The following is a 19091-nucleotide window of genomic DNA, read 5'->3' as shown; positions in this document are numbered from 1 at the left end:
TTAGTGCATGCCCAGTCCTTGAGTGGAAGGAAGCACAAGCACAAGTATCTAAGGACTCAGTCGTGGCATTGAGAGAGCAAAGAGAGCAACAGTAGTAAATTTAGACAGCAGCGGGCTGGTGGTATCTTGCCTGGTTTCTTGTTTATTATTTACATAGCTGCTTCTTCTCCATGCTCTATAGAATAAGTTTTCAGGATGTAAAAATGCTGAGGATGTTCTGGTGCATCCTTGATCTGTCAAGTCTTGACTGTGATTTGGCTCCTAGTTGTAAAGTGGCTCTCTGTTGCTCCAATGCCATGGCATTATTTAGTGTGTCTGCCTACTGAATGTTTAAAGTCTGATGCATTACTTTTACTCTAGTACACATTGACTAGTCCACTCCTGCCAGATTATCTTCTCTTTGCTCCACATGATCTGTTACTGAGGCTGTTTTTGCTGTCACCATTTGCCCTCCTCAGAATTTTTTCCACTCTTTACTACTCCCTTGCCATTTATTCATCTATTTTCCCTGCAGCTACCAATATTAGCCAAAGTGGTACTCTTAAGAAAATTCTATCTTGAGGGCTGTCTGGCTGACACTCTACTAAATTATTCCCAGAAATTTCATTTTTATGACCTGTGTTAACTTTTCTGGAGCCAGCGCTCCATGTCTCACCCTTCCAAATGAGCATCATCCTCATGTTTCACTGTAAACCAGGGCTCTAAAATCAGCACTTTCAGTATTTTTCTACTACTGCATGCCTGTGCTCTGGTGCAGTGGCCATAATGTGGGTCATAGGCTTCTTACACCTCTATTGTAAGTTGCTACTCACAACATAAGATCACTGAGCTGTTGTACCTGATCCCACTCCAGCATCCTTGTCAGTAGTTTCCTTTAGAAGGCAAATTCAAATGGTATTAAATTATCTTGTCCCAGTTCACATTGCAAAGCAGTGATGAACGCCGAGTTCAGAATTAGAAAGGAATTGTGCATCCTCCTTATCTTTCTTTTTATATCCTTCTTTTATATATAGATGTATACCTCTATAGCAGGCATTGTAAATATTCCAGTCCATACACATACAGGCATTCAGGTCCTGTCACACATTTACCTAAGAAATATAAGTAATTCTCATTCATTATAAAAGCTCTTTTTTACCACTTTAAAATGTAGAATATACATTGTCTAACAATGTCTAAATTTTGTGTGTTAGGTAGAGTTAAGAGTTTGATGTTTCCTGAACATAATATAGAGTGGGCCTTCATTGAATAGTTAGAAATCAAATTAGATGCAAACTGAAATGTACTTAAAAACACTAAACATAATTTCAGTGCAGATATTTCAAGTTCAGCTAACTGGGATTTATCCAGTATAATCAGTAAGATTTAATTTAAGCCACTTAATAAATTTATAGAGAGGGCCTTTGAACCAATGGGCTTTTAATTCATTATAAGAAGAGTAAGTGTTAACCTAGCAATTAACAGGATAACAGTATTTCTCATCCAGAGCTTCTCAAGAGCTGTAAAATAACTTGGTGAACAAATCACCACTGATTTTTAAATAACTGTTTTCCAGGTTGTTGCTACTGTGTCAACTAAACCATACACATAGGGTGTTGATAAAGCACATTCTCTTGAGAATTTTGTTCTAGCTCAGTTTTGGCCATTTGGGTTGCAGTACGTGGGGGACAGAAGAAGGGTGGAGAAAACAAAGAGGCAGATTTGGAATGGCAGAAGAAATTCTTGCCTATTTCAGAGCACACAATAAACTTTCCATGAAAGCATTGACAGCTTCAGTTTCTGATCTTGATCAAACAAGTGCAAATCAGAAATAACACAAAAAAATTGTATCCTAATCATAGCTTTCCAATTCTTCTAAGGTACGTTTCTGTTTTCCCACCACCTAGTTCTTTGATTCAAACTTTGTTTTAGCCCCAGTCACCCCAAATAACTTTAAACACAGATTTCTTCCTCCCTGCTTTCATCCACAGGTTATTCTATTAATGGTCTTCCCTTTCTCAAGTGAGAGAAGCTCTTTAAGTTGTCCTGCATTCTAACTGTGTATTCTAAACAATAAAGCACCCCAATCAATATATTTTACCTAGTAATTCTCACAAATGTAACTTAGGCTTCCTTTGTGAAACTCCACTGTCTCCTCGTTTTCTTTCTCTCAAGCACAATTTCTATCCCTTGCTATCAGGTGAATCAAGCACTCTCTGAGAACAGCAACACTCTTTCCAGCACTATTCTAAAACAAAACCCTTTTTCTTGTGGCAATCAGGTGAAATCTTACTGACTTTGGTGGATGTAAGAGCAAAACTGTAAGTCACAACTGAACTGTTATTTTTGGAGGATATAGTATTAAAGAATAGTAGCTGCCACACAGATGACATACAAGGTCAACCACATATTGATTGGTGATATCAAGTGGAGTTTCAGTTCACATGCATAGAAGGGAAAATGGGTTCCAGAACCAGCAGATCACCAGCTGGAGGAGGCTCCAATGACAGTGGAAAAGCAGTGCTGCAGCAGAGACTAACCTGTGAGCAAGCAGACTGGACAAAGTTTTGTGATTATTAGCAAAACGTTCTCCTCTTTATTCCCTGAAAGTGATGTTTAGAAAAACATGAAAGGTGCCTCGTTCATTGTCAAGCAAACATGAAGTATAACTTGTGCCACTTTTCCATGCACTAACATAAAATATGGATAATCAGATGGATACCAATAGGATATTGGTGCTGATGGGATTTTTTTCAGCTTCATATCTCTTCGGATTAATTTTCTGCTACAGTTTTAAAGTATATGTGTTTAAATCTGTATTCTCATTGGCATAATGGGCAACTTAAATATTTAAAATGCCTGCTAAATGAAGATTTCAGCCCTAATTAACCCCTCCCCCAAGATATTATTTTTAAAATACTGTATAGGATTAACAATTATAACACACCAGTGTACACACACACAAATGGGAATGAAGATATTTAGTTACTCAGGGGCAGAAAACTGAAATAGTGATTGTTAAATACTTTTGCAAATTGCAGTTTATTTATTCAGTTAATAAGACAGAACAGTCTCTACAGCAACTGCTGTTATGGTACAGCCCTAATTCTACATTACCTTCTGTAATAAACTGTGGGTGTTTTTTCCAAACAGCATACATAGAGAAAATTTGTTCAGCAAAATTCAAAGGGCTCTGGTTCAAAGGGTAAAACCTCAAAGAAATAGAGACTGGTCAGATGGCCCAAACTTTAAGACTTATCTGAATTATCAGGACTTCTCAGGGTTTTGAAATTAGACTGGCTATCTCTCTTTTACAGACTACTCTAAGACATTGGCTTTATTGCTGCTTCAATTTTAAAGCCTCTCATCCTTTTTCCCGCTGGAAAACAAGCTTAAGTAGCATTTAACATTTCAGAACATTGAAGAAGATGAAAGCTAAATTCCTTTTTAAAATAGTTAGAAAATGCATAAGAATTGGATGAATGAAAAAGTGGATAGATAGTGTATTTTTTCTTTCTTTTTATCTTTTTTTTATCTTCTAAATATAATAGACAATTCAGAGAGGAGCCTGAGATGCACAGAACTGCTTTCTCTTAAGCTCCATTAAATCAATTAAGAAGCTGGGAAAAAGATGGATATCTCTCATCAGAATGCCTTTATTGGAGATTTGGTTGAACTGTATTGCCTCAAAAGGATTATTCTGTCTGCATTTGAATTTAATGCAATAATAATACTGAAGCATAAAAAAATGCATAAAAGGAGTTGAATAGAAAATTCTAATCAAGAAGGGAATGACAGAAAAGTGTGCAGAAGGCCAACATTTAGTCAACTACACCAAGAAAATACAATTGGGCAAATCCTCATCCCTCCTGATTGCAAATGCATGAAAGAAATTGGTTTGTCTTAGAAGACAGCAATACCTGCTAACATATGCTCTGTTTAGGGTTGACTTGTCTTAATCTGAGTTGAACAGAGCTAGACAGAAAAAAAAAAAAAAATTTAACTCAGTCCTGGTGGACTTGGGATTTCATTCATTGTTTTGCTGCAAAGTGAATGTATTACTTCCTTCATTTGGCCTAAGTTTATCTCACAGCTGGATGGCAAATTTTCTGCATGTGTATACACTTTATCCAGGTGTACTGGGGGTCTTTGGAACTGGAGGGCTTTGAAAATGTAAATAGACAGGGCTAGTCGCTGGTTTTCAAGGCAATTGAGATTCCATGGACTCTCTTTGCCTTAGAGATCAGAGGTTTTATTCAGGTTTAGGCTTTGTCTGTAGGTCAGATATATTGGTTACCTCAGACCAGAGCACTTGGGCTTTAAAATGTATAATCAAAGGGGCTACACAGGGAGCTTTTCTAAAACAGACACAATGAATATCCAGTCATATTGACAAAATGACAAAACACCAAGTCCTGAAGAAAAAAGAACAGTGTTTTGATGCATTTCTAGACATACTATGGAAAGAGTTACTATGTTGTAAGTAAAATTTAAGCAGAGTTCTCTATGTTGAAACTGATCTAATTGAAAAACTGATGTAGTTGAAAAATGGAAAATTGTGGCAATACCATTCAATGAGAAAAAATGTACATAGTTGTTGTTACTTATATGAAAGGCTTCTGAGCAAAATTTATTTTTAAGTCATTCACTGTGTAGAGATGATAAAACAAAATGTGTCAAAGCAATTTGAACAATTTCAGGTGTACCAGAAATGAAGAATATTGAATCCATTGCCACATGTAGATTTTCTGGCATTTAACAAGTTGTTAGATAATGATGTAGTCATTCCCTCAGTGGGGTACTAATCCCAGTCCTCCTGACTGCCTGCTGTCATAAAACCTGTGAGAACTTAGTATCAGTGAGATGCCTCTTTTCTGCCAAACTTGACTATAATTGACCAATGGGTTAAAAAATTACAGGAAATCAGGATCACATACAGAATATAGCTCCTTAGAACTGGGTTTAAACATATCTATGCTGCTCAAAAAACCCCAAATCCCTGAAGATGCCTTTTCCTATAGTTCCCTTAATGATGGGTCAGTAACTTTACATTTGCACCTTATTTCTAAGAGAAAATACTGTTTTCTCAGTGAAGTGATTTCTTCCTTTTAATGATCAAGAAATTAAGACTGATTTAGTTTTGCATGCTTTGAAAGCAAAATGTAAAAGAACACTGAAAAAATGTACTGTTACAGTTATGCACTAGATTTTTGCAATAGTATGTAGAAGTCTCCCAAAAAAGCTGAGCTATTTTCTAAATGGCCAACACATAAGAAAAACATAGTTTGGAGATGGAAATAGTACCTTTTATTAGCTCAACTGGATTACTGAGAAAAAGTGTAGAACTTTTCAGGCAAATGGATCATTCAATAACTTTTCCTTTTTTTTTGTGGCAACAAGATTTTCCAGTCGTTCTAACTAAAAGCACTACAATCCATGTAAAAATCTTCTGGAAATAAGGTCCTAAAAACTTTTAGTGATACCATCAGAGAATTCCAGTCACAGCTGGGACAGCCTTGTGACTGCTTCTGTAACATCTTGAGATACTTCAGAGAAGCCATCAAGAAATACTGAACCCACACAAAATGATAATATCTGATGCTTTAACATCATTTTCAAAAAAAATTCAGGAAGTTCAAGATGAGTAATAAATCCAATATACTACAAAGGAGCAGAAGCCAGTGTAATTACCTAACCAATCTCTTATATAAAGCAGACCATTGTATCTCTGACTTAATTCTTGTGTGAGACCTGCAATTGGAATATATCTACACTTGTTCCATCTGATGAAGATTTCATCTGATTCATTCTTGCTCTTTAAACATTTCAGCTATATAATGCACTCCTAATCCCTTCTTCAAGCTTCATTTGGTATTTTCTTCCCTGATCCTTTCCTCAGGCTTCATTTGGTATTTTCTTCAAGTAGAGGTGAGGCAAAATCTCATTTAATGAAGATATCATATTGAGCAGCATAGTCTGTTTCCAGCCTAGCTCCAAAGAATTAAAAGAAAAATATGAACAAAAGATTTTTCTCTCTACAAAATTTCAACTCTTAATTTGTCAGTTTGTTCTTTTGTTATCTCTCTTTTAAAACACAGAACTTTTTCTCCTAGTACTTTCCAAGTTATATAAAACACTTTCATAATCTTTACTGTTTCTTTCTCTGCAGGATGATATTTAAAGTAATACACAAGAACCTGAAATTGCAGAACTGCCTGTGATTAAGACTCAGGGAAATGTATTTTACTTGCTCTGAATGATCTCATATTTAAATAAAAGAACACTTTAAAGAAAAACAAAGCACTTAAAAATGACACATTTCTTTCTCCCTCAGTAATTTTCCACCTTCTAACATCTTAAATAAGGGAAGTTTGTACTTTAGCACAAACTTTCACAGAAAACTAATCAACAAAATGAATGCATTACTAGGAATAACAGCTGAAATTACCTCAGCAGGGTGGTTTTGTAGCTATGTTGGTACCTTCATTAGGCAGCTCAGGCTGAGCAGGATAATGTGTGTGTGTACATGGGTATATCCAGATACAGATTACATAATGCTAGAGAAAAGTGGGGAGAAGATTGAACCATAAGAGGATGCAAGATTCCAAGGGTGAAATCCTCTTTCAAGGATATGTTTTGTTGGGATTCCCAAGATGAAATTAATTTCTTTCTGGGTGGGTAGGACAAAGGAATCATACAGGTCTCAATTCTTCCCTCTCTATATATCATAATCTCTGCTATCATACTGTTAAAGACATGCTACAGATAACTTCTTTTTTTCCCAATTTCCCTTTTGTTTACTTCATATGCCCTACTTCTCAGCTTTCACTCCAGACACCAGTTCTCCAGGTTTTGTTTTCCTGTGTTCTCACTTCTCAACAATTTCCATTTCTCAACCTGTTTTTAAAGTCAAGTTTCTTGCCTTCTTTTTTTTCTTTCTTTCTGTTTTGTTTTCTAGGACTTTGTGTTCCTTCTTTTTGTTTTCCTCCCATTCTCTCTTTCGTTGTACTACTCCACCTATTTTACTCTTTCTTCCTAATCTTGACTGGAGCTGAACTTTCTACTCTCCCAGCCTTTTCTATGTTCCCCCACCAGCTTCTATATAATTTCAAGTCAATTTTTGCTTTCTTTAGTAATTTCCTTTCTCTGCCTCCTGGGCATGCGAGACAAGCTATTCACTTTCAGAAGCAGAAAACAAGCAGTAAGCCTACTGAAAAGTCCCTAAGCAAGACAAGACAAGTAATAGCTGTTGCCAGCATCAGTGGAGATGGCAGCAAAGCAGTCTCACAGGGAGCAGAGGATGTAATCTGGGCTCCTCATGGGATGCCACCATACTGCTAGCAGTGGGAGAAGCAAATAACTTTCCTTTGGGAGGGAGGTGATGGCTTTATTGAAAAATGTAGAGTTTAAACAAGAAGGAAAACAAGCTTTTCTTCATGTTTTAGAAAGACAGACAGTTGGAATCTCATTATGATACTTATTGTCCCATAAAAATACATTTTGAGGGTATCTTGGCATCACCCCTCTACTGACTCAGCAGTATTCACAGATTTGAATGTCACCTATCTGGCAGTTCACCTACTTGAGATATTTTTTGGATTCAGGCAAACAGAAGATGTTTTGCATCAAATTTACCATGGTTTTTACATGGGAGACTAGTTTGTAGGGTGTCTGGTGAGACATTTTGTTCCAATTTACTTTTCTAAGTTCCACTAAATTTATTTGGAAAGGTTGTGATTCTTCAGGGAAAGATGGTTGTTTCTTCACTCTCCTCACTCTTAATGCACTTGCCTATTAGTTGCTTCAGTAGCAAATGTTTTTCCTTCAGAGGGGGATTCCCACATCTTTCCCAGATGCTGGGGACCTGATATGAAGAATCCACTATGTTTTTGTTGCTTATGGTGTGAAATTACCTGAACTTTCCCAACATGTCTACAAGCAGGATATTACATTGTGGGACTAGGAGAAGAAAATAATTTGTCTGATCAGTGGATAATCTGAGCTTCTGGATATCTGAGCTTGATGCTCAGAGTTGTCTGCATGGCATATATGAGATATGTGAGACAGTAGATGTATAGGAAATGGAAAGAGCTCCTTCCAGCAGGAATGCAGTCATGGGAAGGAGAGCACTGGTAGGTGGAATGTCTCCTTTACATCAATCTGGAAGCATTAGATTAGTGTAAGAAATACTAGGGGTACTCATTGACAATAAAGACATACTTAGTTTTGCAAAGCAGTTAAGTGACTGCTGGCTGTATTTTTCTTTTATTTGCTCTGTTTGCATTTATATACAGATGATTATATTTGCTGTTTCTGTCATGTTGGGTTTGCGACTTCAATAGACGTTGCCTGCCTGAGCCCCTCTCCTTGGGTAACACTGATTAGTCTCAGTTTTTCAATACAATGTTAAATCTGTAATGGCAACTGACCATGTTAATTTCCCAAGACAATGTAAGGTCTGCAAGAACGAGCTTGAAAATGTTTCATAAATTGTTCATATTGTTCAGTTGGTTTTGTATTATTTATTTAACGCAAGTAGGACATTTACAGATTTTTTTTTTTTTACACTAATCTTTTCATGTAGATGCGCTCTGTAAATACGAATGCAGTTTCTCCTCAGTAGGAAAAATCCTTAAGGCCCTAGGAAAATAAAACTGCATTTTGCATATAGGGTTCTACTTTATATACATCTCTTTAAAGGGCAGTAGTGTATGTCTCTATGTTATTAAAATTAATTAGAAACTGTGCGGGAAATTTTCCTCTTGATTTCAACCAGCTAACTGGTTGAAATATAAATATATTTATATTGCCACTGGTTATGTTCAAAACAGAAAGATGTTACTGGTGTAATATTTGAAAACATAGGATTTACCTAATTTCAGATATTGCAACAGCCAGTCTGGTTGTCAACCAGTGTAAATCCTATTTAATTTTTACTTTTCTGTCACATTGTCCCTTGAAACTCCAATGGGAATAGTAAATAACAATTCAGCAGAAGAACACAACCTTTAACCTCAGAAATACAAGTCAGACTGCAATTTTGTTTCACACACTTCACTAGAAACAGATGAAAATAAGTAAGCACAGAGACAGAGAAAAGTCCAGTATGAGCATAAAGAAATTATTTGTTAAGAAAGCAGAACATTGTTTTTCAATGCCCATCATATTGAACATATTTATTGATCATAATTATCATGATGTTTCCTTCCCATTTAGGAGATTGTCAACTTCAACTGTCGGAAACTGGTTGCTACAATGCCTCTTTTTGCTAATGCAGACCCAAATTTTGTGACTGCCATGCTAAGCAAACTGAGATTTGAGGTGTTCCAGCCTGGAGATTATATTATCCGAGAAGGGGCTGTGGGTAAGAAGATGTATTTCATTCAACATGGTGTTGCGGGTGTTATCACCAAGTCCAACAAGGAGCTGAAGCTGACAGATGGTTCTTACTTTGGAGGTGAGTAGGAAAAAATGAATGATAACACTGGAGTGGATGCAATATAACAAAGCACGTACAGATAACAGACAAAAAGAGACTTCTGAATAAGTTAGCTAAGATTTACTTGTCTAGACAACTCAAATGCAGTGAAGAGTGTGCAAAATATTTCTGAAAAAAAAATTCAGACTCTGCTTACTGTTGTGAGGACAGCTATTACAAATGCAGAATGACCTTCCAGAATTTTGAAGTTATTTTGAATTAAGATTGCTGTTATTTAACAGAAAATATTTAAATAAAAAGATAATAATTTGCATAGCAATTTAATAGCTTTTTAAAGGTAAAATTAATCTTCAAAAAAGAATACAATTGAAAAATTGACAAAAATCTAAAGGTAAAAATCACAGTAAGAATTGTAAAACTAGCTATGAATAGAAAAGCATTATTTATGTAGGATGTTTTGTAATTCTTTACTATTTCAAGGTGTTATTAGTGCTTTTTCATTGAATATTAGCACACATCAGTATTTATCTTTCCAATATATACTATGAGAAGCGGGACTTCCTATCTGACTAGGTAGCTCTCTAACAGATGTATATTAATAAAATCAGGCATTAATTTTAATCCTAATTAAATTAATCTGGTAATCCTAATGAAAAATAGTTATTTGCTTAGATGAAGCATCTGAATATGTATATTTTGATGAAGCAATTGCTTTTCTTACAATAATAATTAATAATTTATGATATACAATAGTTGTTCCCTGTGACTGTAAATTATCTCTGTGCAATAGAATAGATGTCTGCTTCTACATGCAGCCGAAAAGCTGGTTTTCAGAAGCTGCTTGAATATTTGTATGTGTAGCACTGGTGCCCATGAGAGTTACAGTTAGCTGGACATTGTCTTAATTTGCTGTTGAATTCCATGAATGATCCCATAACTGACCTGAACAGCTTTCAGAAAATACTCAATTGAAAGCCTAATCAGTGCCATTTAGTTGGTATACAGAAGGGGGAAGCTAAGAAAAGTGAATTGAGCTCAGCGTTTCAATTGGGCTATAGAGTTACTTAACTAATCCCATTTTCAAATAATACGCTAAAGCAACTCCTACTGATCTGGCCAGAAGACCTTGTCACTCTGAAGTAGCCTCTGCAAGGTGATTTGTATCACCAGTATTTGTAGAAGCACTTCAGTAAAGAGGTCTTGTGCTTATCCCACAGGATTAAACTCTAGATGCTGAAGACAGGAGATTAAGCAGAAAGAAAAGGTAAATGCTGAGGATGAAGAAACAGAGTAACCTTGGTCTTGGTCTCCTCTATGCTTAGCAGTGCCCTAGTTTATGAAAATGAGTTTGCAAGAGACTGCGTGCTGAATCTGGCCATAATACTCCTCTGAACCAGCAGAGGATCAGAGGAGATTGCACATGAAAGTATTTTACATAACTGTCAGCCTGTTGTTGCAGTGCAAACAACTATTTAGCTCATCCTGTTCAACTGCTACCCTTCTTAACAGGAATGCAGACAAAAAAAATAAGCTACTTGCAACATCCAGACACTACAGGAACTTATTACACTGCAAACCAAAGCACTTTTTGCTCATCCAAACTGCAGCTGGGATGAGACAGGTGTTGCAAAAATGGGTGGTAATGCCTGCTGGGGAAAACAGAAGGTAATAGCTTCTGCTGTAGCGTGGAGGGGTGAGGAGAGGTGAAAAAAGGCAAGTACACAGGGAGAGAGAACCTGAAAGAGGAAATGCCACAAGATCCAAAGTGGTGTGGCTCAGATCTGTTGTAGCAAAACACCATATATTGTGAATTTCCAGAAGTGTATTTCCAGCTGGGCAGAACAAAGACCTATCTGGATCAGAGAAGCTGTGGAAGCCCTATCCACAGACGTGTTCAAGGCCAGTCTGGGCTGAGCCCTGAGCTACCTGATCTAGTGAATGGCATGCCAGCCTATGGCAAGGGACTTGGAACTTAATCTGTAAGGCCCCTTATAACTCAAACCATTCTGTGATTTTATAATTCTATGACTGCAGCTGAAAAGAGAGAAAAGAAGCTGCAAATCATATATCTGTGAATTGAAAAAGTTTGGATTATTAAAGTAGAAAATAAAACACAGTTCCAAAATTCTCATCTCTCTGGAGAACACCCGCTTTCCCTGAAGCATGTACCAGAATCTGAGTAAAGCTTCGTGACCAAAGCAGACACAGGGAATACTGCATAGTGATAAAATAATAAACTGGAAAATCAAGGCTGCATTCAAATCCTAGGACCAATAACCCCTTTTGTTGCTTAATGGACACATAAGAAATCTGAAGTTGAGACTATATTTAAGATGCTGCTTGTAACAACAGATCTGTGTAGCTCCCAGGTCTGACACAATACATCAGTATCAACACCAGTGCTCCCAAGGGCACACAGGTGACAGGGTTCCATGCATAAACAGATCCTTTTTCAGTTTTTAAATGTCTTATGTTTGGAAAGTTCCAGAGCTGAGTTACCTGGGTACCTTGGCTCTGGGGAGATTTGTAGGCTCACCTCCAGAACAGCAGAGGGTTTCACCAGCATTGTGCCTTGGATTTGGTAAACCACTCCTAATACGTAAAATATTTCTGTCCTGACATTATATCAGGGGAAAAAAAAGCTAGGTAAAAAATCCTACCAGTATTTTAAAAAAAAACCCTTAAGTTGTGGGGGAACTGGAGATTATTGTGAAAGCCAAGATTTAAGAGGAAGCAAAGCAGAGTCATGACTATTTGGGAGTGACTTGAATGAAGATTGCTGAGAGAACAAAAACCTGGAAAACCAAAAGTTGCAGTAAAAAAGAGGAAACATCTTGAGGTTTGAGGACTGATGTTGGACATTTAAATTCTCTTGTTAATCTTTATTTTTGATTAAGAACAGGCATAGATCTGATTTAATAGGAAGCTAGATAAACCTTACAATTGGTTGGTAATTCTCAAAAAGAATATGCCTGGATAGCCACCAGTGGAATAGATGGATCAGACTACACCTCTGCTCTACACTTTCTGTTCATTTTTGAGGGTCATGCAAAGTGGTGGCAACAGAAATAACAGGGCTTGACTACTGTCTGCCTCCTTCCTCATCTGTGCTCACAGTTTTTCCTTTTGGGAGGGAAGGAGTAAATGCAATACTGTAACCACAGAGATCTTGTGTTTTATTCCTTGGTATTTCTGTGGGAAGAGCATTCTGTCCCTTGACCTTGATGGGTGTTCATAAATGCAATCTTCTTGAACTTTGTGTGCATGAGCATTTTTTAGGCCAGCAGTGTGTAGGAAGCTCATTTTCATCCTGATAAGTGTTTTTTATCAGACTACTGGTTGAAGGACATTATCATCCTATATATTTCCTCCAAGTGCTAGTAGGAATTTGAAAGCAGTTTTTGGTGCTATCCTTTGCAGTAGGCCATATTTTCCCTACCATTTTGCTGGCATTTGTAGAAAACAGTAACTTTTTACTGCCTCACCTTAGAATCCCTGTCCTCACATAGTATGTTCATGTGATTTTTTATAAAAGAGACAGGAATTAGACAAGGAAGAATACATTATGCTAATTTCCACTATACTGTGCAGTTAGTGATTTCTGTATCAGTGAAATGATGTAAGCCACAGTTGCCAGTGAACAATCACAGCATTTTAATACTCTATTGTGGGTTTTATTAGATTTATTTTTAATTGAACTATATATATATCTTATTTCTTTGAAACATCGGTGGATGTTTTTATGTCCTCCTTTATTTTTTACTCTTTGTTTGCTAATAGCTCCCCATTATTAGAAATTTTGCTCCTAGTTCTGCATTATTAGAAATGGGATTGCTGCCACTATCAGCATAGCAGTAGATGCATCTTTTATAAGAAACTTCTTACAGTGACTCTGACACAGTTTGCATATGTGAGGAAATAAGGTTGCCCTCAATAGAAATTACCATAGAATCACAGAAAAATAAAATGGCTTGGGTTGAAAGGGGTGTTTAACATCATCTGGTTCTGCTCCCCTCACCATTGTCAGGGACACCTTTCACTAGACCAGGTTGCTAAGAACCCCATCCAAGTCTTCATCCTTGAACACTTCCAGGGATAGGGCATCCACAACCTCTCTAAGCAACTTGTCCCATTGCCTGACCACTCTCACTAGAATCTAATGTAAATCTATTCTGTTTCAGTTTGAAGCCATTTCCTCTTGTCCTTTCTCCACGTGCTCTTGTAAAAAGTCTCTCTTTCTTGGAGATTCCCTTCAGGTACCAGAGGATCTCAATTAGGTCACCTCTAAGCCTTCTTTTTTCCAGGCTGAAAAAAACAATTCTTTCAGCTTTGCCTTATAGGAGAGGTGCTCCAGCCTTCTGATCATCTTGGCCTCCTCTGGATATTTTTCAATTGTCCATGTCCTTCCTATCTTGAAGACGCCAGAGCTGGGTGCAGTGCTCCAGGTGGGTCTCAGCAGAGCAGAGCAGAGGGGCAGAATCCCCTCCCTGCCCTGCTGCCCACGGGGCTCTGGATGCAGCCCAGGACACGTTTGGGTCTCTGGGCTGGGAGTGCCATGGCTGGGACATGTCCAGCCTCTCACCCACAGCACCCCCAAGTCCTTCTAGGCAGGAATGATCTGGGTCTGTTCATGCCCAGCCTGTGCTGATACCAGGGGCTGATCTGGCCCAGTTGCAGCACCAGCACTTGGCCTTGTTAAACCTCATCAGATTCCCATGGACACACTTCTCAAGGTCCCTCTGGATGGTATCCCATCCTTCAGAAGCATCAACAACACTGCTCAGTTTGGATTCATCAGCAAATTTATTGAGGGTGCACTCCATTCCTTCGTTTATTTCATTAATGAGGACATTACACAAGACTGGTCCCAGGATGGATCCCTGAGGGACACCACTTATCACTGATGCCCATCTGGACTTTGAGCCATTGACTAGTATCCTCTGGATGTGACCATACAACTAATTCTTTATCCAAGGAATTACGATCTTCTGGCTGACTCTGTAGGGTTAGTGACATGTGAATGAAGGTCAGGAGACAATGAATGAATGGTGTGGACTACGTTAAAACAAAAGACAAAACTGTAGGGAAGAGTGTGGGGAGCAAGACAGATGTCAACAGAGAGAGGACTCTGTGGGTAGGAGTCAGGTTGTGTGCTGCAAGTAAGTGGGAGACAGGGCAGCTGACAGTGCAGGGAACATCATGGGCACGAGACTGATGGGAAAGGGAAGAAAATGCAAGAGGCAAGCACAGCTCTGAACAACTTCCAGAAGCTGGAAAAGAGTGGAAAGGTGCTTACGCCTATCCCTTTCGGACAGTGAGTTGGAAAACCTGACTGCACATGTGTTTGCAGTTAAGCTGAACTGAAAGCTTGAGATGGACACACTTGGACTCAGCTTCCTGGGATGGAGAATAAGAATCAGAAGGCAGGTGAAAAATGTAAGCAATTGTATTTTGAGGATGTTGTGATTATGAAGTGGTTTAATTTTTTTGTGATCTTGTCCCTGGTCCTGAGTATCTACAGTTTACAATACTGAAAATACAAAGTACACAGCAGTGGATAATGACAGCTCCTCCATTTTTTCTTTCTCTGTCTCAGTGGATATTTGTCTTTCTCTTTAATATCTTGGTAGTTCAAACTCATTTATGATATAATCCCAGTAATAAATGGTAGGCAGGAAATTGCTAGGTTTCAATCCTATTGAACCTTCTCCTTTCAATACCAGGTGATTTAATTAGAAATTGCTCTTCTTGTGACAGAAGGAATTACTGAACAGATTGTGTATTAATTCTTCACTGTACGTACAAAATCAGCAAAATGCAAAGATTTTGACATCTTTAGAAATGAAGCACAAAAATATGAATCTTTTGCTTATAGAATAGATTAGTTCATCAGTTACTGGGGCTTTACAGAGCAGAATTATTAACGTACATAATGAGGCTAATACATCTAATTTACCTATACCAATACACACTGATAAAAACTGTTGTACTACCACTGCTGTGTGAATATTCTTTTTTTTGCTGTGTTGAATTGTTTCAGAATCACTAAAGAGATATTTGTTTTAATAAAATAAATCCTTTCCAATTATCTCCCTCCTCTTACTCAGATGTGTGGGTAGGTCTTAGGTCATCACAGTAAGATCAGGCCCTGCAGCTTCTCTTTCCCTTCTGGAAAGGCCTTTTGCTCCCTGGTACCTTGTGCCCCTGCACCTCTCTGCATGCCCCTCACCTGAGACTCAGATGTTCCCATGCACTCAGCTACAGGCAGCAGCCTCCTGCTTGGAGAGCAAAGTGGAAAAGCAGCTTTCAACCATTGATAACTTGCCTGACATTGTTACCCCTGCAAACATAAAAGTTTTAAGGTGTCCCAAAGCTAGGGCAGAGGACTTTGACAAGCAGGAGTGGTTTCATGAGGTGCTGTGCCCCACCAGCCACCAGACCTGTGGAATCAGAGGAGAGACTCAGGACAGGTCGTCCTGGTTCAGGTAAGCCCTTGCTGAGCTGCCTCTGTGAACTGGTGTGTTAGAGTGTGGCTGACATGCGTACAGAGAGGAGGAGAAAGGAATAAACCCCACACTGCCCAACCAGTGAGGCTCAGCACAGCTTACTCAAAGGAGGATTTCTGGGAACACATTCAGGACTCTGCTGTTACTTCATTTGCTTTCTCACTGGTGGACAGAGGCCTGATTGTTCACTATGGTCTCATCCTTCTCTTTTCTGTAGTCACTGGCAGAATTCCTTTCAACCACAAAGGACACAAGATAAGACTGGTCTCCCTGCTATCTTTTCCTTTCTCCATCTGTTTTCCCACCTGTGTTTACACAGCCCTTCCTTCATGCAGCAGCCCAGACATATGCTCCAGGAAATTTAACCCCTTTTTTCTGTTTTTAACAGATACTGTGTTAGAGCTGAAGGAATGCCAGTATTGTTAGGAAAATCCAATCTTAGTGTTTAGGAAGTGCAGATATATTTTTATTAATTAGGTCTGGGGGCCTTATGGAGGTTTTGTTAGTTGAAGGAGTTTCCTAATTTGAGTAGATAAGTCTGCAGCAATTCATGCTGCCCAAGTTTTGATGTACCCTTTGCAGATCCCACTCCCTATTGTTTTTTCCCCCACTGAAAATCCCAATGCCACTTGGAGTCAGTAGATAAATCAGTTTTTAGACTAACTAAAACTCATACTGCTATGTTTTTTTCTATCAGCTTCCAGGTATGTTGAACATGAAGAAATAAATGCCGTTTAAAAAAAAAAAAAAGTATGTGTATATATGAGAGTTACTGTGTGTGAATATGAAACTGTATCTCTTGCAATGTAGTAAGAGACAAATACATTTTACTTACTAAAGGCAGATATCACTATCTGTGTTTCATGCCATCATCATTCATCTAGCAAATCTATCTAGAAACCAGATTCTCACTGCCATCTTCCCAGACAATGTCCCAGAGACATATTATAGCATCTTTTCTTTTTTGGTTTATTTTTTGTAACATGTAGTTCATGGACTACTTTCAATTTTAAATGTTTTATTTTCCTTAAATTATTTAATGCAGTTTTAACATTTACCCTTCTGCACTTGAAATTCTAATAAACTATATCTTGCATTTACTTCAGCTTGTGAAAGGCCAATTAGACAGAACTTCTTTGACCTACCTATTATTTATGGAGCTTTTCCCCCTTTCAGAACAGTAACTGTCAGTATATTTTAGACCAGTGCAGTGGAAAATAATACCATGGGAAATGTTGAGTCACTTTAGATTATATTTTGCCACTTATTTTTTTCTGGTTACACTCTAGGTGTTTCCTTTTGATAGAATACTTTAAAAGATTTGCAGTATAATACTGATTATAAATAGAAAAAAATCTGTTGAAGTGCTTTACATATGGACAATATGATATGATACATAATTTTACATTTTGCAAAAATACTGCATATGGCTATTCCTTATTCAAGGTAGTGGTGGATTAGGTCTTTCAATATTCATACTATAATCCAGATAGTTAATTATAAGTAGCCCCACTGAGGTGTGATTATTCCTATTCTTAATGGCAGGGACATAATTAAATGCTTTCAGGGAGCAGGATCTCCCCATCTCCATGCCAACTCGTTTGTAAAACATTTTTCAGCTGAACAGTATAGAACATTTTTCTAAAAATATTGTCTGCAAGAGGGCCTAAAAATTAAATGCCTTTTTGGCACGGACTAATCTGCCATTTTGAGGCAACATAATACGCAATAGTACTCATAATATTGCATAATTTATTGTTGACAAGAAATTGTTGTGCTATTCTTTTGACACCATATTTTCTATGGAAGACAATAATCAGTCAGAAGAATTTCTTGCTATTCAAACTCAATATTTTTTTTTAAAGTGCAAGAGAACTTTTAGGAAGATAAAATGAAAATAACTTACTCTTTTCTGCTAAAAGGTAGAAATTTATTTGGGATTAGAAGTTCTGTTAGCAAACAAAAATATAAATTTAACCATATTAGTAATAATAACACAACTAATAAGTCTTGCAATCTAAAAACATAAATAAATTATAATCTTAATTCTGCTAATTCATTAACAATATACATTTTTAATTTAAACTTTACATAGCTAGACACAAGTAAAATATCACACAGTATTCCTTGGAAGTCAAATGTGGTCAACACAGATAAAACAGAAGAAGATTTTCCAAGCCCCTTCAATTTCACAAAGTAGAATTTTAACTAAGTATTTGAGTTTAGATTAAATATATAATCTAAATATTTAAATATTTAATCTAAATATTTAATTCAGAACTGACAGTCTCTGATATTTTTTTTAATAATTTAATGGAAAGAAAAGAAGTACAATATTTTTATAGCCAACTTTAATTGAAGTTGAATAGTTTAATTTGTAACTGTTATTGTTTGCCAAACTCAAGATTACAAGAGCATACCACTAAATACATAAGGAACTAACTGGCTTTTTTCAACAGGAAGTAAGCATCCATCTGGATAAAAGTAGGAGTAAATTAATAACATAAAATCATTTTTGGCCTTTGACACAAGTATGAAAACTAAATCAGTGCTTAGGCTTATTAATTTAGAGTCTAAGCTTAATTATTATTTTTAAGGTATATGAAATCACTATCAGTAAAAATGTGAGCTTTTACAAGATAATAAATAGACTACCTTAATCACTCTTTGTAGAAAGAACCCTTTAATAAATTAAGAAGAATATATGGATGCTCTGCTATAAATAGCATTAAAGATAAAACAGTCACTTTTATTTCTATTTAATAAAATTATCCAAAATTTTTGTTTTGTCATACAGAGCTTTCTTAGAAGAATTTGACTGAATACTGGAAAATAGTCAGGATGCAAGAAATATTTACAAGTCTAGATGCAGCAGTCAGTGCCAGGGTCTGGCTGACAGAGTGGTGTTCAGTTAAAGGTCGGACTTGATGATCTCAGAGGTCTTTTCCAACCTCAACGATTCTGCATTTCTGTTACTGGCTTTTGTCTGCTCTAGTCAAGAAAACTTGGCCACAGCTATTTTCAGTACATGCACATGGAAAAAGCAAAGAGAGGTCAAGATGAAAAATAAAAAGTCCCTGCTCAGATAACTTGCCACTTTTTATTAGGATAAGAAACTGGTTTCTCCTAGCTAAGCAGCATAAAAGACACATTTGGAGCTAGGTAAA

General features: G+C 37.2%; 1 protein-coding gene across 1 annotated transcript in view; it reads left to right on the top strand.

Moving 5' to 3' along the window:
• HCN1 (hyperpolarization activated cyclic nucleotide gated potassium channel 1) overlaps positions 1 to 19091 on the top strand; it is a 192069-nt gene that overhangs the window by 161781 nt on the left and 11197 nt on the right. The window contains exon 6 of the mRNA XM_033086073.1: positions 9196 to 9436. Coding sequence (XP_032941964.1) covers positions 9196 to 9436 — 241 coding nt within the window. The remainder of the gene's footprint in view (positions 1 to 9195; positions 9437 to 19091) is intronic.

Source organism: Catharus ustulatus, chromosome Z (assembly GCF_009819885.2).
Source record: "Catharus ustulatus isolate bCatUst1 chromosome Z, bCatUst1.pri.v2, whole genome shotgun sequence".
NCBI classification, from domain to species: Eukaryota; Metazoa; Chordata; class Aves; order Passeriformes; family Turdidae; genus Catharus; species Catharus ustulatus.
The sequence above is the reverse complement of the archived record's forward strand: the minus strand, read 5'-3'. Positions and strand labels throughout refer to the sequence as shown.